This window comes from Lontra canadensis, unplaced genomic scaffold (genome assembly GCF_010015895.1).
Source record: "Lontra canadensis isolate GAN:19392208 unplaced genomic scaffold, GSC_riverotter_1.0 scaffold1, whole genome shotgun sequence".
Classification (NCBI taxonomy): domain Eukaryota; kingdom Metazoa; phylum Chordata; class Mammalia; order Carnivora; family Mustelidae; genus Lontra; species Lontra canadensis.
In genome coordinates, this window is record NW_022630995.1 from 5,970,767 (window position 1) to 5,992,400 (window position 21,634).

At 47.7% G+C, this 21,634-nt stretch overlaps 1 protein-coding gene across 1 annotated transcript in view; it reads right to left on the reverse strand.

The window, feature by feature from the left end:
• Positions 1-5,525: 5,525 nt before the first annotated feature.
• The window catches only part of SHROOM3 (shroom family member 3), a 183,867-nt gene continuing 167,758 nt past the window's right edge, over positions 5,526-21,634 (reverse strand). The window contains exons 8-10 of the mRNA XM_032836578.1: positions 18,877-19,027; positions 8,843-9,115; positions 5,526-6,514 (exon numbers count right to left, since the gene is read on the reverse strand). Of these exons, the coding sequence (XP_032692469.1) occupies positions 6,146-6,514; positions 8,843-9,115; positions 18,877-19,027 (793 nt within the window). The 3' untranslated portion in view covers positions 5,526-6,145. The remainder of the gene's footprint in view (positions 6,515-8,842; positions 9,116-18,876; positions 19,028-21,634) is intronic.

Sequence of the window (21,634 nt, forward strand, 5' to 3'; positions counted from 1 at the left end):
TGATCTCCCGACCTTAGTGAACATCTTTATGACTGTTATTTTGAACTCTTACCCCATTTCACTAAGGTCTTTTTCTGGGGTTTTATCTTATTCTTTCGTTTGGAATATATTCCTGTTTCTTCATTTCTTTAACTCTCTGTGTTGGCTTCTGGGCATTAGATAAAACAGTCACTTCTCCTAGTCTTCAGAGACTGGCCTTGCATAGGAGATGAAACTCCTCATTCAACGCTCCCCTAGCTCTTTGTTGTCTTTCAAACCTATGTTGTTGTCCAGTCAGCTTTCTTCATCCTCTGTGGCTCCTAGTAGTTGAGGGTGTGTTAAGACCTGTCAGTGTCCCAAAGGGGAGGATCTCAATCATCACCTCGATGATGCTGGTGGGGCAGAAGGGAAGAAAAGGACTATCTTGCTATTCTGGCCACCGACTGGTGTGTGAGTGGTGTCAGGACAGGACGTCTGATGGAATTCCGCCCCAGCCATGGGCTGTCTTGATGATCTTGTAGCCTCAGCAGGTGATAAGCATCTCCCAGCCCTGTGGACTAGAAACCTGCATCCTGAAGAATTCATTCTTGTATCAGTGCCCCAAAGGCATTCTGCCAACACCTGTTCCCCTGTGCAGATCATCTGCAACTTAGAGGGTTTCCGCTGTGTGACTACCCCCGCTGCAGGGCCCCCATGACTTGTGCATATCCTTGCCATCTGTTGCCGACTGGCTGCACCCAGCTTGTACTCTGGAGAGTTGCTTCCTGCTTGCCCAGGGATCGAAGAGCAGCTTTGGCCTGGGTAAACCAACAAACGCTTCTGTTGTGGGTGGGCTAAGTTCTCCAAGAAGGTCTGACCCCTAGCATTGGGGAGGGGGACTGTTTCCAAGTTTGTCTTTCCTTGAGTATTCTCCCTTTGCTCAGGGTAATCAACTTTCTTTATATCTTATGGGCACTCATTGGAGTTTAATAATTCTTTATATTAAACTTACCCTGTTCAATCCACTGTATCAAGGAGTGGCAATACTAATGTTTTAGCAAGAAAAAGCTGCTTTTCCAATGACGGAATATCAGAGAGGAACTTACAGAATGAGGTAGGAATAAATAAGCCCGTTTCTTCATTTGGAACTTTTTTTCTTACATAATTTTGACTTCAGGGTTTTGAAATTTGACATTTTTGCGTCATAAGCTAGACTATCAAATTAGTACCAAGAGAAATTCTACCTCTCCTGTGTAGCACGAGACTTAGGAAGGGGAAACAGAAATCTGAAGGACGGCCCCACTGAAAAGGTCAGCTGCGATTTCAGGTTAGTGCCGATGTCATGGCAGGACTTCAGATTACTGACATTGTGTGACAGGTCGATGCCTACACTACAGGAAAAGTAGTATCGTTGGGCCTGAAGACGTGCTTAGCATGTTCAAACTTAAAGCCTGTCTAGAAGAAAGTGAGCAGGAAAAAAAAAACCCGTATCATAACTGTGGGGATGATATAAAAATAGTGGGGACAATATTAACTCCTAATGATGTAGTTAATGAGTAAACATGACAGAGCTTTGAATTCTGGGATTGTTATTACATAAATTCATGTTAATCTTTCTGTGATGATAATAAAAACTGTGCAAATGGTTGGTATCAGGACAACTCAGGGAACTTATATAGGAGCAGACTGCTAGCCTTCATGGTGGTGTCTCAGCAGTGGGAATTTTAAAAAAAGATTTATTTATTTGAGAGAGAGAGAGAGAACGAGAGCAAGCACACATGAGTTGAGGGAGACGCAGAGGGAGAAAATCCCAAGACGACTCCCGGTTGAGTGCAGAGCCCAGTGTGGGGCTGGATCTCATGACCATGAGATCATTACCTGAGCTGAAATCACGAGTCCGACGCTTAACTGACTGACCCACCCAGGGGCCCCAGCAATGGGCATTTTTAACAAGTACTCCTGTGATTCTGATGCACGGTCTTTTTGAGAAGCTGTGAGTTAACGTCTGAATGAGCTTCCATAAGAAAAGTGAAATTTTGTTTGGAAATAATAATAAGAAAATTGTTCATGTGTTCCTTATCTTAAAACAGTCTTTATCATTTTATCCCATGCTTCATCCCAGAGTTAAGGCAACAAGGAATACCTTGTCCCCAGTACACTATTTCTGTGTGGAAGTGTCCTTCACATCTGTCTGGTCGTTTTACACTTTGCTGGGAACGGAGAAGTTCTTTGAGGCTGAAGTTCTTCCTTTTTCTTGCCAGTAATAAGGTGAATAAGACTCATGCTCTTCTAAAGGGAAAAAAAAAAAAATAAATCCAACCTAATAGAATAAAGCCAGTAATGTGGAAAATTACAGACAAGTAAATTTGGAACCATTTAAGAATAAAAAGTCAACATTCTCCTGTATCCAGAAAAAAACAATCCTATATCTTGGTAAAAGATACTTAAAATATAAGCTTAAGGTAGTGATCATATTAGGAACAACTATGATCTTAACTTTTACACTCAGAAGTGACTGTAGATCGGGTATCAACAACAGAATAATAGGAAAACTGGGGTGTACCAGGCTGGTTTCTCTGATTTCTCTTTTGTATGCCTCAAAGGCCCTCACTCCTCACTTTAACAGATTCTTAGGGGTTGATCTATGCTTGCTAATCTTCAAGTCTGGAAACAGGTTGTGCAAAACAAAACCAAAAACGTTCCCCTTCAGCACAGGGAAAAATGTTTGGTTTCGACAGTGTCTCTTGGAAAACCTCAGACACTTTCACTGTGGAACCTCCCTGCATTCTTCGGGGCTGAGCAGCCACCACGAGGAACGAAACATCAGAGAAAGCCCTGAGTCAACCTGCGTGTAGCAACATGCCCGGAACTTCTCAAGCAGCCCAGGAAGTTGGAGGCCTCCCAGTTTTGTAGCAGGACTTTGCCGTTCCTTAGAACTTCACAGCTTTCTTGAGTACCAGCGTGGGGACTATTGCAAGGCCATCCCCCACCCAGCACTTCTGATGGGACCTGGTAAAACAGACCATTATCGACTGTGATCAAACATCCTTGAAGTCTTGACCAACAACATGCTCAGGGTTAATTTGCTTATGATCTTGGCCGAAGATATTGTTGGGAAGAAAAATGATGACTTCTACTGTAGATGACTGCTTGTTTTGTTGCTGTTGTTGTTTTTAAAAATTTTATTTATTTGAGAGAGCACAAGCAAGGGGGAGTGGTGGAAAGAGAGAGAGGGAGGAGGAGACTCCCTGCTGAGCAGGGAGCCCGATGTGGAGCTGATTTCCAGGACCCCGGGATCATGACCTGAGCCGAGACACTTAACCGACTGAGGCACCCAGGTGCCCCTTGATGATTGTTTTTCATAGTGGAAAGGGAATGCAAAATAGGAAAAAAATAGAGAACAGACCTGCTGTTGAGCTAAAGGCATTTAAAAATTATGAAGAAAATTACGTTAGTGGTTTCTTGTCAAGCAAAGGTCAAGTCCTGCTACAGTAAATATCACATCTCCTAAGAATTAGTTTTCAGAGTTGCACTGGATACCTCTCTCATTTCATGTAACGACAGAAAAACATTTCAGTGTAGCAAAGAGACAGTGTCCTAGGCATGTTCTGTGGTGTCCTAGGCATGTTCTGTGATTCGGGGCGCTTGTTTCATGGCAAGCAGCAGCATCTGCTACTCTGAGGGTCATTTACTTTGACATTTGTAAATTAGAAAAGTGATTGAAAAGGACTTGCAAAGTGTCCCCAGTCAAATTCTTCAGGAGAATTATTTTGGAGATAGTTGGGAATGTGGGCAGCCCCAGAATCCCCCAGAGGAATTTCACTGGGAGTAGCTGAAGACATTTACGGGCTGACTCCCACATAGTCTGGTGGAAGGAGTCAGTATCAACAAGACACAGTTCATTACCAACTACCGGTGACCCGGGGCTCCTGTGTTGGTCTAAGTCTGAATAAATGTCAGAAGCACTCTTTTTCTCTACCTCAAATGACCATGTGGTGTGGCTGCTAAGCATTGCCACTGGTTCCACTGAGTCCCTGGGAAACGGGACCTCTGGTTCTAAGAGAGAAGCTTTTGACAACATTCCTGGGAAACAGAGGTGCTGTCTTCCTGTTTCCATGGGAGTCAGCGTCTAACCTCTAAGAAGGAAAGAACAGCTTCGGTTTGATTGCTCACAAGAAATGTCTGGGTGGCCTGTTGGTTCTAAGCTCATCAAAAGACACCTGTATTCGGGAACAACACTACAGTTTTGAAGTTCTTAACCAGAAGATACAGTTCATTAAGTAATTAAAATGTGTGAGGGGAGAAAAGGGCATCTGGTTTCTCATGTAAGTTTTACTCGTCAGTGCTTGAAGACTGCATTGGCAGAGGCGGCCACCAGCCATGGGTCAAGCATGTGTGAAAACAAACTAAACCAAAGCCCAGGATGCGCCACCACCTGCTGTAAGGGTGAGGCTGCTGTCCTTTCTGGTGGCCGTCAGCATAGGCTGGCCATTGGCCCCAGCCTTCCTCCACCTCCTAGTCTGTTTGAATAGACTTACAACTTGGGCTCTAGAGTACCCTCCAAAAAGTCATTATTGGGAAGGAAAATCATAGTCTTAGATGCACTGTGCAAATGTCAGGTCGATAGTGCACAATCAGTCTTCAGATATTAAGAAGGCTGTTTTTAACGGTGGTTGATAGGCTTGACAATTTAGGAAAACTTTTTTTTTTTTAAGATTTTATTTATTTATTTGACACACAGAGAGAGAAAGCACAAGCAGACAGAGAGAGGGGGAAGCAGGCTCTCCGCTGAGCAGAGAGCCTGATGCGGGGCTCAATCCCAGGACCCTGAGATCATGACCTGAGTGAAAGTCAGAGGCTTAACCCACTGAGCCCCCCAGGTGCCCAGAAAAACTTTTTAAAAAGCATCATTAAAACATAAAGTCTTAAGAAAAAACAGGGGGGTGGTGGGGGGAGCACTTGGGTGGCTCAGTTAGTTAAGTGTCTGCCTTTGGCTCAGGTCATGATCCTGGAGTCCCAGAATCCAGTTCCGCATCTGGCTCCCTGCTCAGCAGGGAGGCTGCTTCTCGCTCTGACCCTACCCCCTCTTGTGTCCTCTCTCTCTCTCTCTCTCAAATAAATGAATAAAATATTTTAAAAAAAGAGCATCATTAAAACAGCCTCATAGTTTAGCTCTTAAAATAGGTTACATTTAGCCCAAATCCCATGCAGAAGGACAGCATGAGTTTACTTCTGAATTGGTTTGATTTCTGACTTTCCTCGTATACAGGTTGGAGAGCTGTTGTCCTTGTTAGTAACATGGAGCTTTATCTCCCCAGCACGGTGATAATGCCATGAAACGCTAGGAAATGATGTGATAGCCGTATTTCACAAAACCTTCTTCCTGAGCAAGGTGTAGTGTTCCAGTTGGTTGTAGAGGAAAGTGGTGATGACTGACAGCAGTGGAAACAGGGATTCCCCATTACAAATTTTAACACGAGCGCAGAAGCTCTGCTCATATGTGTATACATAAGACCGACAAGCCAAGGGTTGAAGGAAAAACCAGAAGTCTCCACGCTCAATGTGACTATCTTTGGAATTCATTTCATTAAGGTTTTCACGAAATACAAAGCTCAAACACAATTGTCTACGTCCACCACAAAACAGAATCAGATAAGTGGTTAGCACACAAACAATGATCTTTTTCATTTTAAAAAATATAAATAACAATGTTCAAGGTTTTACAGTTTTCTCCTGTGTGTGTGTGTGTGTTTAAGGCGTTATGTTGCAGACCCTTCATGATACAAGTGAGTACTTGTAGCTGTCGTCAGGACACACCGCCCACAAGCAAGGAAGGCCACTGTGGATACATTCCTGAGCGTTACACACACTCATCTGCGTTGCCTCCGCCTGTTAAGAACTAAGCAATCAGACGCCCTCCAATCAGTGCTCACAGTTTCACTGATTTTCCTTCTACTAGAAAGTGAGACTAGAAAGGGGTTAAGTTCCCAGCAGCATTCGAGCTCTCAGATCAGTCATGGAAGGCGAGAAGGAAAGACAGGCTTTTTCCTGGACAGAAATTTTTCCTTTTATCCAGAAAACCCCCAATGACCCATACAATTTAAACAGTGGTTTGTACTAAGACAGTTTTCAGATTAAATAGTGTTGAGAGAAAGGGTGATCTTTTGGTTGGGCCTTTTCGACGAGGTTAAAGTGGAGAGGTTAACGCCGGGAAAACCCCACTCACAGCACAGCCCGCAGCAGGAGCCGTCTCGCTCTCGAGGTCTGGGGGCAGAGCCAAGGCCCCCGCCTTGGGGATGAAATCCGAGGGGAGGCTCTCCAGCAGACACTTGACTTGCTCCTGGCCCAGCTTGATCTTGTCGTCCAGCTTGCGCTGCTCGATGAGGAGAGTCGACTTCATTTTCACGAAATGCTGGTAGTCCTGGAGTTGCTCCTCGGAGAGGTAGTTGGCCAGGATGTCCAACACCACACGTTCCCTTCGGTCCAGGTTCTCCTTGAGCTCCCGGGCATCCTCGTGCTGTCCGGCCAGGACCTTCCTCTTCTCACTCAGAGAGCTCTGCCAGGGCGAAGCAAACGGGTCAGCAGAGGGCGGGGTGGGGGAGGGAAGCTGTCTGCAGACACCTTTCCCGGGGCTGGGAAACATCCGGGTTTCCATGTCAGCTGCTGCTCTAGAGTCAGGAGACTTTGAAAATCAGTTTAATACCTTCTGTTGCATGCATACCGATCTCAACTTGTCCAGTTGAGACAGGACAATAAACTGGCTGGGGGAAAAGCTTGACTTGGGGCTTCTAGATTTAAAAGGACAATCAGTGATTCCACTGACATGAATACTTAAGGGTTACAGATACCTGGATGAGGGGTCACAAGCACAGAGATACAAAGCAGGATGGTGGTTGACCGCTGGGGGGCAGGGGTGAATGGAGCTGTTTCATGGACACAAAGTTTCAGTTTTGCAAGAACAATTCTAGAGCTCAGTTGCACAGCAAGGTGAATGTACCTAACACTGCTGAACTAACACTTCAAAGTGGCTAAAAAGGCACGTTTTAGGTTATGTGTAGTTTACCATAATAAAAAACTGAAGGGGGTTAAAAAAGGACCAATCTTCAAGCTACCTTGAGTATTTACAAGTATTTGCATTTTTAGCGGTTCGCAAAGTGTAGACACCGGCAGCAGCATATCTGGAGAATTTGTTACACATGCACATTTTCAGGCCCTGATCCACCTACTACATCTAAAGGTTGGGACCCAGAAAGCTGTTTCAGCCTCCCGGGTGATGGATTCTTCTGCAGCTGGAGACTGAGAACCTCTGCCCTGAGCCACAAATAACACTGGGAATGTCCTATTTCCCATATCTAAAGAAATCTGTTTCTAGTTTTCAGGCCTCTGAGTCAAACATGAGAGGAGTTCTATTTAACAATGATTTCATATTCTGAGCATTTCTTATATAAACCCAGGGGGAAGGTAGCATGTTATCTTTAGGGCTCATTTACTTTATAATAATCTTTAACGTGGATTTTTTTTAAAGATTTTATTTATTTATCTGACAGACAGAGATCACAAGTAGGCAGAGAGAGAGAGAGAGGAGGAAGCAGGCTCCCCGCTGAGCAGAGAGCCCGATGCGGGGGTCGATCCCAGGACTCTGGGATCATGACCTGAGCTGAAGGCAGAGGCTTTAACTCACTGAGCCACCCAGGCGCCCTAGACTTTTTCTGTTTGGAAAAAAGACCTCTTCTTTTTCATGTAATGTGTAGGAGAAATTAATGGGAAGTCCCTGGTGGCTCTGAACGAGAGAGCTGTAGATAGGAGACGGAGCAAGACAGCAAAGAAGCGTCCTGATGGCTGGGGTGCTTGTCAACTTCTGGTGTAAATATTCAGGTACAGTAGTCACAGCCCTGTTGATGGTCTCACTTCTCTTGGTGTGTTCCCTGGGGGCAGGGATCTGTCTGCTTTGCTCCCAGTCGCATCCCATGAGCCCAGTGGCGTACATTAGACACCCAGCATTTGCCGTAAAGCAATGGGGTGAGCGGGTGGGGGCGCCTGGGTGGCTCAGTCGGTGAAGCCTCTGCCTTCAGCTCAGGTCATGATCTCAGGGTCCTGGGATCGAGTCCTGTGTCAAGATCCCAGCTCAGCGGGGAGCCTGCTTCTCCTCTGCCTCTGCCCCTCTCCTTGCTTGTGCTCTCTCTCCCTCAAATAAATACGTAAGATCTTTAAAAAAGATGAGTAGGTGAGGAATGCTCTGTAGCTAAGGAATTAACTTCAACCTAGTGAATAAAACGTGGGTCTGTCGCAGGACCCCTCACATCTGGGCTCTGTCACTTGCTGGCCTGTTGCGAGGACTCAGGAGCCCGGAGATGAAGCGTGTAAGCCCGCCGTGCTGGGCAAAGACACAGGCCCTGGACATCACCCGGTGTCGCCGCCACTCTTACACCTGCCCGCTCCCTCCAGCAGGGGGCGCAGTGGGGACACCTGGGTGCACCTTCACCGAGGGCCTGTAGCCCCGCAAAACACTGGCAGGTTCCCCGGACCTGGAGCCCTCCTTCCCGCGCCCTCTCCTGTGTCCCAGTGGTTCTCTGTCCCCCCCTCTTTCTCTAATATCAGCCCCCACCATGCTGTTGTCTCTTCTTTTTCCTGGGACAGAAAGGAGGAGAGAAACCCTGGCCCCTGTGCTTTTACTTTCCTAAGCATTCCCTGAGCCCCAAGTGTCAGCCTTCCCTTTCGGTGTGCAAGACACCCCCTTCTGTGTTTCCTGGCAACCTGTACTCGGGCGCTCTCTCCGCCCCCGAGACTGTAATCTTCTCCAGGGAAGGGGCCTGTTTAATGGCACCGTCTGTGTGTACGGCTTCCCGGGGAAAAACGGGGGGCCGGGAAGCCCCGCGCCACCTACCCTTTCCTCGAGGCTGGCATCCTCCCCGAGGCCGCTGAGGACATTCTCCACGCGGGCCAGGCGCCCCGAGAGGGACAGCAGCAGGTTGACCACCTTGTCCAAGTCCCCGATGAACATCTTGTACTTGTCAAACTCGTTGGGCTTGCAGAGCTCCCGGATCAAAGCCTCCACCTCTTCCCCCAAGGCATTATTGAGCTTGATGTCCATCAGCAGACTCCCTTTCGCTTCCCGGAGGGTCTCAAGCTTGTGGGTGAGGCTCCCAATGAGCTCGGCCTGTGATGACAGAGGGGACAACAGCAAAGCTTGGTCAGTGGCGTTGCCAGTGGAGGGAGGACTGACCTCTCCCCGCCACCTCTTATCTTCAGGGCTCCGCTGAAGGTCCCCTAATCTGTAGGGACCGCCCCCAACGTTAGGCCACAATATTTTTTCCTTTCCCTGAATGTCTGCCTTTCTCTGAATCTTTCCCTTGACTACGGTCACCTTGTAACGTGTACCAGTCGTCATGCCACATACGCCGCTGCCTTCCCAATGGGCTTGTAACTCGGTTTTGAAAGGCTTTTCAAGACATGCTCTCTTTTGATCCTGACAAATAGGCAAATAGGGTAAATATTTCTTGTTTTCCAGGTAGAGAAGCCAAGAGTTGAAGGAATTAAGGGACTTGCCCCAGGTTAGAGAGCTGAGCGGACTACGAACGTTAGTTACCATTGACGAGAGCAGTTACTGTGTGCCAGGAACCACATGCGGATCATCTCCCACAGTCGCCCCAACAGTGGTGCTGGAGGTACTATTTTATCCACAAGTGCAAGCAAAAGAAACACACTTAGGTGAGGGGATGGGCCAGATGCACGTACCATCAAGGGGCTTCCCTGAACTCAAGCCAGCCTGCTTTAACAGCGACCTTGTACGTCTGCCCTTGTAAATATTCACTGGGACCTTTATCAGAAGTCAGCCCCATGATCTTTCCACTGCACTGTCTTCAGTTGCCTGAGCTGTATAATTTGCCATCTTTATCGCAAATTTCTATCCGTGCAGAACAATTCATCAAATATCCGATATATTTAATTGAAGGAATGAAGTACAGTCTTAGTGGTTTCAAGTTTGACGACATTTCTTTTTTTTTTTTAAGATTTTATTTATTTGATAGAGAGAAAACTCACAAGTAGGCAGAGAGGCAGGCAGAGAGACGGGGAAGCAGGCTCCACGCTGAGCAGAGAGCCAGATGCGGGGCTCGATCCCAGGACCCTGAGATCCTGACCTGAGCTGAAGGCAGAGGCTTACCCCATTGAGCCACCCAGGCGCCCCATGTTTGACGACATTTCTATTAAATGTCTATTACTTTGCTACAAGAAAAATTAAACTTTGTGATTTTTTAAATTAGGCTTTTGTTTTTCTCTTAGCCTAAGGTAGCCAGATGGAGAAAGAACATAATCTTTTTTTGGTTAAAACCTATTTCTTTAGTGACGCCTGGGTGGCTCAGTTGGTTAAGCATCTGCCTTCGGCTCAGGTCATGATCCCAGGTCCTGAGATTGAGTCATGCATCGGGCTCCTTGCTCAGCAGGGAGCCTGCTTCTCCCTCTGCCTGCTGTTGCCCCTACTTGTGCTCTCTCTCTGACAAATAAATAAATAAAATCTTAAAAAAAAACCAAACCCTATTTCTTTAACCACTAAAATGGTTCTAGCCCCAAAATAATTTTTTATGCATTTATATAAAACCAAGCCATGTGGCATCAGTTGGAAACTTGGTAAAAAATAATCACAGGTTTTTGATGTTAGAGTAAGTCTTCATTTTTAGAGGAAGAAAAAGAAGTAGTAAAAGAGAAAACATTTGGACTAATAGAATTGAAGGGTTCTGAGGACTTTCTGTACTATTTCTATAACATCACCCGAAAATACAATAATCACAATGATAAGGGCGAAATATTTATTTCTCCATGATGCACCCATCTTGAAGCTGGGCCATTGGGACACTCCAATCTTCCGGTCTGAGTAAAGTTCATAATGTCCTTGAAATGTCCAAATTCTGGCTTGCATGGTGACAACTTGTCTCTCGACTTGCCTAATCCCAAAGGCTAAAGGGTGACTAAAATATCCCCATCTGCTGCACTAACTCCTCATAGCTTATTATCTCCAGCTTTCCTGTTTGGTTAAAACAAAGTCAGTCAAGGATAATTTTAGTCATGGAAAAAGCCGTGCAGTCTATATTACTCCCCAGTGGAGGAGTCTGAACCCAGAAAAGTGCAGGTGGGAGAGAATATTGTTTCATTTTCCTTATGTTCTCCTGGAAAAACTTACTTTCCAAAAAAAAACCCCTACCAATGCTGACTGGTAACTCTGGTATTTGCCTGCTGCACAGCCAGCTAAGGAGCTTGGGCAGAACACCCAGCAGAGTGTGCTGATCCCGCACAGTGAGGCCGTTCCTGGCAGGAGAAGAGCAAGGATGGAAAGCAGGAGGGAAAATAAACACTGCCTGTGGTTACCTCTTTCATATTCCTGCTGGACACAGTTAAGAGAAGTCAAATGTCATTACTGTGCCTTTCGGATAGACAGCGAGAGAGGCTGACCCGTGCATGAAGTCAGGCCCGACTTACAGGCTGCATTTCCCAGTTCACCCCTCGGTGTCACGGGATGGCACCTGCTCACAGAAAACCAGTTACCCCAAACCCAAGGAGGCAGGTGACTGCGCAGCAAAACTGCTGTACTCCAGCGTCACGAAAAGGTCTCTGATTATTTACATGTTGTGAGATCCATGTCAACCTCATGTCTGGAGCAGTTTCTAGAAAAGTCTTTTAAAAAACTAGTAGAAAGGAAAGTGGATAACGGCCTTGTGTTTTTTTTCTAGAACTAGGACATCTTTGGAAACCAACATTTTGTCATTGATTCTGGAACTCAAAGCACTTCAGTTAATAATTGTAATGGGTATCGTTAAAAATCCTCATGGCAGCCTCAGAAGCTGGTATTTTAGGGACAGGCATGCTGATTTCAAATTTTTGAAGGAACAGAGACCACTTAGGAGAAGTCTGCCCTCGCGCATTGGGCTGGGTTTCTGCTGGACTCGGCTTGCCAGTGCTCTCGGGCTCCCACGCATCGCCGAAAGGGCTTATCAAGCAAGTGTGGCCTGGGGCTCGCCCCCCAAGAATGCGACACAGCTAACAGCAGGCAGGGGTCAGGCTCAGCCATCTAATCCTCTATCTGTCCTCTGCGCTACACCCTGTTTTGGTTCTCAAAGACACCAACGCTGGGCAGAGCCGCAAGCCCCCCTATGGGAACTGACGTGTACACGGGGGCTTGGTGGTGTAAGGAGGAATGGAACGTGATGCGAGTGTCTGGGAATGATGCAGGGAGGATCCTGCGGGACGAACCAGTTCCCCCTTCGTGGCATTCTGATTTCCGAAGGCTCTCTGCTGGGCTGTAATGCGACGTGTTAGCACATACGGCCAGGCTGGGGTGTACAATTACTGAGCAGTCACATCAGTCACGCCTGGCCCGGGCCCAAACGGTGCATATTTGGATGGCATTTTATTTATCTTTCTAATTAGCCTTTACATTTTGGAAATTTGGCTTTAAAAAATGCAGTTAAAAGGGATGTGAGTAACTGAAGGCAACAAGGGAAAGTTTGGCTGTACTCAGCCACCGTTTCTCTGCCAGGCAGCCCTCTTCAAAAAAAAAAAAAAGCAAACAAAAAACCTCTAGCAACTTCTACCTGCAGAATTCACTGTGGGAGAGACAATAGAGGTCTTTCTGGAGGGCTTTGTTTTAGCAACATACTCGTCTCCCAGGAGCTACTTAATTTGCAAAATCACTGACATTTATTCCCTTACCTCCTCAACAGGTGTAAACCGGTAGGTCCCCCTGGGTGAGATGCTATTGATAAAGGCTCCGGCGCTAACAGAGCCTCCTCTCCCACCCCACCATCTGCCTGCAGCAACCCTGCTGGGCCCCTTCCCCCGCCCCTTCCCTGCTGCAGGCGTCAGGAGCCGAGGCTCTGATGGAAAACTCACCAGCGGGTAAGCCGCCGGAGCCTTCACGCCTCTGCTTTCTGGGGATAACAACACCTGCCCAGAGCTAATAATGTTGGAAAGTTAAGCTTCTTCTCGGAGTCAGGCACCATTTAAGTGTCCCACTATTTGAGAATTCGCGGCGACCCGATGGGAGAGGGACCCTCCTCACCCTGGTTCTACTAATGAGGAAAGTCGGGAGGACAGAGGTTATTGAACTTGCCAGAGTCAGGTCGTCTGGCTCCAGGGGTCAGGCTTTTCGTCACGGCCTCAAAATAGTTTCTAGAAAAGCTAGGAAGCTCGAACACAATAAAGCTTGCGCAAGCATTCTGGGATGTATAAAAGTGTTACACACTTTCACGTTATTCCTTTTTGTGCTGTCATTGATTCGGGAACAGTGTGACAGCAGCGTGACGCCTGCGGGGGTCAACTTCTCCCCTACGCGGCAACCCCTTTTGCCTCCTGCGCAGGGATTTGTGCTGACAGTGTGGCCGGTCAGGTCACTACTAACGCGGCTGGGCCCTGCCCATGGACCATCTTCATGAAAAGTAAGAGTAACTCCAGACTCCCAGCCGCGTGGCCAGAGTTGGGGGCAGAGAGGAGTTGAGGCTCCTGCTAGTAAAAATGAGAAAGACCAAGATATTCCACCGTCGGCTTTGCTGTTGTTTCTTTGTGTGGTTGGTTTTAAATGGGAGGATCCGGGCAGTAGCACACGGTTGTTTTCTCAGCGGAATTTCATCCCAGAGAGAAAAGTCAGGGGTGATTTTTGTCCCAGTGACAGAATTGGGATCAAACCTCCACTCCCTGCTGGGGGACCCGAGCGAAACAGAAGGATCCTGGGGACTCGACTGCCCTTTCAAATGTTCTCTGGCGCGGTCTCGGCCAAGAGCGGCTCCTCCTCGTTCCTTCCCTCTCAGCAGGGCCTGTCAGCCGAACGCTGTCCTGCTCACCTAGCGCGGTCCCTTGGTTCTGGGTGTCAGGCATCTCTGACACAGAAGAAACAATATTGAACTTCTTTAAATTCAACTAAGCCCATCATCCTCCCTCCCTAAAGGACCTCCCAGTTTTCCCTGTTTCAGTAAGGTCAGTTCCAGGCCCGGAACTCAAGAGGCAGCCCTGACCCTCTTCTCTCCACCACGCGCCATGTCTAATCTGTCCCCAGTTCTGTCCACTTTGCTCCCCGCGCCTCCATCTGTTTCTCACGGGTCCCAGTTTCACAGGTAGCATCACAGTCCCGAAATGGCCTCCCAACCGCCTCCTCTTCCTCCGGTCTTCCTCCACAGCTGCCAGGCACGGTTCGAAACGGCTAGTCTGCCCCAGCTGTCTCCCTCCTGGTACATCCTGGGGAGGGGGAAGAGCGAGAAACGCCTGACCTTGGCCAAGGTCAAGGTACGCCCACCACAGCCTCCCTCCCCGCATGGCACAACTAAGTCCCTGGACTCTGAAGGGGGCTCTGTCAAGCTAAGTGCGGCAGTACCGGGGCAGGAGCCAAAGGTGAAGTAACAACCCAGAGCCAGGGCTCGTTTCCTGCCTCCCCCGTTGAGCTCTCGCTCTGACCAGGGCCGACTTGCACACAGGGTGCGGCAGCAGAACTCTGAGAAAAGCCCTGCCTTTCAAACAAGAAGACCAGAAAAGGGGCCTCTGTGAGCTCAAGAATGTGGGGAAAATCCTGTTTGGACCGTCCTTTTTCTCTCCTCCTAGCCCTGGTTCCCAAGAGTAGACTCCCTGAGCTGCACGCTGCAGTGATGGCAGAGGCACTGAAAACCCTAAGAAAACCTTCTTTCTGTTCCGAGGCACTGGCCTGAACAGTGTGAGGGGAATCCCCCGTTTCTTCTTTCTTTTACGGAGGGTGGTCCCAGTCACGCAGAACAGCAGAGCAGCACAGGCGGCTATAATCAGGAGAACTTATCTTTCCAGCCAGAGGCCCAGGCAAAGGGGCTGCTGGGAGCCAGGGAATGTGGGGGAAAATACCAGACAATAGACAGCTGGAAAGAAGATCCCCAAATTCTGTGTACGAACTGACATTGCCTACGCTCAGATTCAAGGTGTATGTGTGTAGGACAGACCCAAACTGGCACAGAAAAGGCCGTGAGAACTGAACTATATGCTAGAAGCAACCACCCAAGTCCCAGGCTAACCTCTGAATGGCTCATGTTTGGGACAGACCTTTACAACACAGCAAAGGCTCTGCAAATGAAAGTGATATTGGAGCCTGCACCCAAAGTTGGGGCAGAACTTATAGTCTGAAGCTGGATAGTCTGCCTGCTAAAATAAAAACAAAAAATCCATTTAGAGGATTTTAACAGAACTCAAGATCTCACAACATAATACCCCAAATGTTCTGAATACAAAATTGCCCAATTAAAAAAACAACAACAACAACAACACACAAACAGTAAAACTGTGAGCAGTTCCCAGGGGAAGACCATTAACAGGTGCTAACCCCAGTGTTGGGATTACCAAAGTCCTTAAAATAGCTTTTATAACCTTCCTCCAAAGTAAAAGTAAACACCCTTGAAATGAGGACAGAAGTTGTTGGCAAAGAAATAGACACTACAAAAAACCTAACTGAATGGAGGATGCTTGGGTGGCTCAGTCGGTTAAGCATCCGACTCTTGATTTCAGCTTAGGACATGATCTCAGGGTTGTTGAGATCGAGCCCCATGTCAGGCTCTGCTCAGCACAGAATCTGCTTTGATTCTCTCTCTCCATTCCCCCTCTGACCCTCTACCAACTTATTCTTGCTCTCCTTCTCAAATAAATAAAATCTAAAAACAAAAAACTAACTGGAAATTTGGGATCTAAAACCTAATTTGAAATTAAGAAAATCACTGGCAGAATAAAGACAGACCTATAGAAATTATCCAATCTGAACAGAGCTTCAGGGACTCGTGGGGCAATATCAAAAGGTCTAATATTTGTGGTACTCGAGTTCCCAAAGGAGAAGAAAGATTAGTGCATGAAAAATATTTGAAGACATAATGATGGCTGAAAAGTTCCTGAATTTGGTGAAAGACATAAATTTACAGAATCAAGAAGTCAGTAAATGCCAAATAGGAGAAACCAAAGAAAATCAGGCCCATGCAGATCATAATGGAATTCCTGAAAACCAAAGATACAGAAAAAAAAAATTTAAAGCAGCCAGAGAAAAACAACACATGGCATATAGGAGAAACAATACTTAAATGACTGTGCATTTCTCGTCAGAAACCATGGGAGCAAGAAAGTGGAGCAACAATTCTAAATTGCTAAAAGAAAAAGAACAGTCAACTTGGAATCCCATATCCAGTGAGAATATCGTCCAGGAAAAGCAGCAGAATAAAGACATTCCTAGACGAAGAAAAGCTAAGAGAAACTGTCACCAGCAGACCTATTTTAAAAGAAATGCTGAAGGAATTCTTTCAGGCTGAAGGGAAGAAAGACCACAGAGAAATCTGGAACTTGAGGAATGAAGAAGAGCAGCAGAAATGTGCAGCTGAGAGCCATCTGGGTCACCGATGATCTCTTGGGGAAAGCCAATTCTGAGAAACAACAGATTCTTTCTGCCTTTTGAAATATTCCACTAAGTCCCTAAGCCAAAGCTTCTGGCCTTGAGAACAAAGAATCACGGGATCTGTTGAAGCAGATTTTCGCCCAATAGATACGGCAAGGTTAGGCAGATGATTTAAACTTCTAGTTATTAGACTGTCTTCAGTTACATTCAGACAATGAAAGGGTTTCATCCTTTAATGCTTACATTTACTCGGAACATGATAATCCATCATCTACGATGTATAAATAAAAATACGTTAAAATAAAATTGCGGTCAAAGGCTAATTTAAATTTTTAAAAATATTAATTTTAAATTGGGACTCTAGTTTCCACAGACTCCTAGTGAATTTCATGCCTAGAAATAGAACTTAGATTATTAATAACTTTAAATATCAGGTAACAAACTATTACCTTACAAAAGTTAGGGGAAGGCTGTGCTCTACCTTGGAACAATCTTGACCCAGCATCGTTTTTTAAAATCACCCTTAGAAAAGTTTGTTGTATGTGCATCAGGAAGGGAACTGCATTTTCAACTCGATGATGCCTGCCACATCACTTAAAACACACTTAATTTGTTTCCAGATCAGATATGTAAATGCAAATGACACCAGTGAAAATTCTGCCACACATGAATAAGCGTGCAGTTCATTCAAAACCTCTCCCAGGGTCTTCTGTCAACAGTAAGATCCAAACTCTTCAGCCTTTCACACAGACCCCCACGTGACCTCCATGACCCTCTGGCTCCCGTGGAGCCTCCCTCCCTCATCTTCTGGGATCCATCACCTTCCTATGTGATCCTCTAACTTTGCTAATTTCTAAGTGAGGCGGGAGGCTTTTTGTTTTACATCCCAAAATATCAAACTGCTGGCAAAAGCTTTCTGCGGTACACACGCCCTATGTTTCTCCAGGTCTCTTTCTAGGCCAGGCCCTTTGTCTTGACTTCTCCTCTTGCCCTGACCCCTTCTGACCCATTCTGATAACTTGGGTGTAAAATGTGGCAATACAGGTGTGAGGAAGTTTTGTGGAAATAAAGGTAATATGGCCCTATGAAAAACAGGGCCCACGCCTAACAAGAAGTGCTTAGTACACGGTAACTACTGTTATCTCCTGTGAGTATTAATCTTCTGTGCCCTAATATTTTCGGTTTAAAAATACTTTTGCCACATAATCATCAGAGTGAGAGGCTGATAATAAAGTGATAGAAATGCGTGTTGTTTTTTAAAGCAATGAGTAATTTGTCCCACTACTACTGTAAAATAGGATATGTGTACCTGCAAAAAATAAAACCCCCCAAACCTGTCAAATACTCAGTGAAAGGGCTCATGACACCCGGGTACCTGTAATGGTGTTTATAGAGCACCCTTTCTGGGATAAATACAGACAGCCCAGAGCAGGTGGGTTTTTTCCCCTGACTGGAGGGCCCATTAAATGGGGGCCTTTGGCAGGACTGGAGTAAGGGACATGGCAGAAGGTGTGCCATGAAGCAGGTGTTTACACAGGAAAACCTTGGGCTGGGAGAGCGTGGTACTAGGGTGGCCGCATCAGCGTGTCGGCCGTGCGCTTGGGAGCCGGAGGAGCGAGGGCAGTGCGAGCTGCTCTGAGATCCCTAAACCCTCCTGCCCCACGACTCGGGGCTCCCAGGGTCTGTATCCTGCGGGCTCAATCCGCACGCAAGGAAGCCGGAGAGCTTAGGGACCCGGAGCGTAAGTGAAACAGAATCACGTAAGAAAGCTGCTCCTGGACTTGGTACCACGGAGAGCCACTCACATTCCAAGCGCAGCAAGGGACGCGCTTTAACAAAGAGCCCTTTGAAGGGATCGAGGCCTGACGGGTCTGAGGGGCTGAAGGCGCAGAGGCAGGCGGCCCCTCTGGGGCTGCAGGGAGGAGAGTGGAATGGCGAGAACGTTCTCCTGCACGCACGGCCGGGCTTACAGCGCCCGGGGTGCGGGAAGATGGGCGGCATCAGTCATTTTTAAAATGCTCTGCATGTGAAACTTCTGCAGGGCTGTCCCTGCGCGCAGCTAACTTCCAGCGGTGCTTCCAAGCCCTTCACCGGGCGCTGCGGAGAGCACTGGGGGACCCGGAGATTAACGCCACCTTTTCTCACGAGCGTCTTTGGACGGTTGGTCTTTTCCCTTAACGTTTCTACATTTTCCCGGTTCTGTGGTCCTTCTGACCATGAAACATGAAAGGAAAATGACACTGACCGTGGGCACCGCTGGGCAGCCCTGAGTGCTGGGTCTCTGTGTTGGATTAAGACTCAGGGCACCTGGGTTCAGTCTCAGCTCTGCAACCTCTAGGAAGGGACCCTCACTTGTGTAAAACTGCGAATGACAGGAAAGCTGTGAGAAATCACTAAATGCCATGAAGTCGAGAGCCTGGCGACGGCATGGGCGGGGCTGCTGATGCCATAGGCCCTTCTTCCTCTCCTGCCCTAAGGGGCCAGGAACCTTCCTAGGACCTTGGCTACCTTTGGGGGAGATCAGAACACAGGCCCCCGTCCTTTACCTTCTTTTCATTGACGTCCATCTGCTCCTCCTCCTCGCTCACGTCCGCCGGCATGGCCTTGATCTTGTTCAGGAGCTCGGCCTTGGGGGCAGACACATGGTAGTAGGCAGGGCAGTTGACCAACACGCCTACCGCTTCCCTGTCTTCACCCCTGCATTGTCAGAACAAAAGAGTACACAGCACATTCAAGAAGCTTCGCTTGACCACCTGCTGCTCCTCCAGAAATGTGGGAAAAATTCTATTCAGTCCCTTCCCAGAAATTAGATGAATAAATATTTACTGAGGGATTACACTGCGTAGGGCTCTTGATTCCAGGCAGACGTGCACTGGAAAACGCCAAAGGCCATACTGGGGAGACTGGGAGTCAGGCCTGCGGATCTCCCCGATGCCTCTGGGTGAGTCCTGTAGCCTGCCTGTGCGTTTCTCCTTTTGTGAAAAGTGTAAGAACGATGCTGACTCCCTATTTCCCAGAGGGGCCCTGGGGCAGCCGTGACTCCGTGAATGTGGAGGTGTTTTCAAGGGGCTGCGCACATCTCTGACTGCAGTCTCGGCCTCCCAGGGTCACAGAACCTTCCCAACTCCTGCCATAACTGTTGCCTGGACGCGGCATTGTCCCTTCTCATGGGAGCGCGCCATCCCGGACGAGCCCAGGAAACCTAGAGCCTGCTGGTCACTGCGCAGAGGACGCGAAGTTGACTCCTTAGTTACACAGCGGGGGTGCCGAGAGTTTGGAGAACAAACCAGGAATTGAGAAACCCGGTACCGAGTTAGCCTGTGCTGTACTATAACCAAGCTGTCTCTCCGGGTTAAGTCAGGTGCGACCAGCTGAGTAAATGGCGCACGGGAGCGGGTTAGGCTCTCTTGCTGAGGTACTTCAATCTGGTGACTTAGTATCTAGGCCAACATTTTGCTGTGGCATAAAGAGCCACCAAAGAAAGTCATTTTTACTAGTCTCCGGCTTGCTAGGACTATTCTTCTAAGCAATATGGTTTCGTGTTAAATGTTCTAAGCAACATTTAATTCACTTAACTGAAAAAACTGGAAAAGCTCTTCTGGTACGCTTTTCCACCCAGATATACTCATTGCAGAACAAATCGGCTTCTCGAGCATTTAACTAACTAACCCTCCCGAAGGCTGTCTTGCGAGTCGCACACACACCAGGACAATGGTCCTTCCCACCAGAAGAGGGCGCAGGCCACCCTCTTGAAATTCCTCCCGCTGGTCTCAGGGCTGCAAGTTAGGTGACTTTTCCGTTCACTTCGACATTGAGAACGCGAGCTCTCGAGATGATGCTAGGAAATGCTCAGCTGAGGATGTATCTGTAAGTTACTTTGGCCTTTCTACAGTAAGAGGTCAGAAAACAGAACGGATGGCAGGTCCTGACGTTGATCTGCTACAGACACGCATAGGTAAGGGACCGGCACACCCACAGAGCCTCGTGCTTGGGTCCCTCATGGAGGCCAGCGGACTGGCTGGCACGTTGGAGGTACTCAGTAAGCGTTTGCCGAACACATGATCCAGGATAAGTCACTTCACCTCCATCAGTTTCTGCCAAGTCTGAAGCGTGGGATGGACAGAGGGACAGTTCAGGCCTCGGACTAGAAGAGGCTCCAACCAGCTACCCGAGAGCTCGTAAGGACTCCCTAACTCTACCTCCCCGTCCCGCAAGTCAAAGCATAGTACTCTTGCCAGTAATTTAGTTAGGACCGGTTGGAAATTTCTGAAAGGCAAGATCAAATTTATATGAAAGGCTGTTTTTATTTGGTCTAGAAGCCACTAACTATGGAGTTCCGGTCCCTCAATCCACATAGCTTTCATTGAAGATTAAAAAGAAAACAAAAACCACTTTAAACCTTTCCCAAGTTGGCCTTGAAGGAAATCAAATATGCAAGAAAATATTGCAATAACCCAGGAGAAATCAAAAGAATGACAAACACAGACCCCGGTGGCGGGGTGCTGGGACGCATCGCGCCGCAGTAATCACGCGCTCCGGGCACTGCAGGAGCAGAGGCTCCCGGCCGGAGCCAGCCGTAACAGCGCGCCCACGTTCCGGTCCTCCTGGGTTTTCAGGACGAAGTGAACATCCCGGCTAACTCTCGGAATGTGGCTGCCAGTGTAGTTAACGAGCCCATTTGTCCAAGCTTCATTCTTCCCACAGTCTGTGCTCACCTCTGCCTGGAGGAGGTCTCTGACGTGCTCACCCCTTCCCCTGCCCCTCAGCACAGACCCCTGTGGGGCTGTCTATTAAGATGACCTTGACCGAGAACGGACAGTTGCTTGTTCACCGAGCTGGGGACACTGCAAAGTCGTTAAGAGAGCGGGCACGGTCATGGTGCCCAGTTCAAATCCAGAGGCCGCCACTCACGTGTTCTAGGACCTCGGTGGGTCACGGTCTTCATTTCCTGTGCTCTAGTTTCCTCACTTGTAAAAGGGAGATAAAACTGGGAGCCACGTCAGGAGGTTCTTGTTGAAGACTGAATCAATAATGCTCACACGAAACATCAACACAATGACCGACATGAAGAACTGAGCACTATTAACAGTATTAATGGCAGTTATCAGCACTACTGCTATTTTTGTTGTAGGGCAAGTGCCTGGTAACTCATGGTCGGTCTGTCCCACGTCCCACTCCTCAGAGCCATTCTAAGGCTGCGATGGAGTGTCACTCTCGGGTCTGAGCCTCTGGAGGCAGGAAAACATCACGTAAGTTGTCCTAGACTTACCACCACCCCCGTGGAAGGAGTTTCAAACTCAGTCT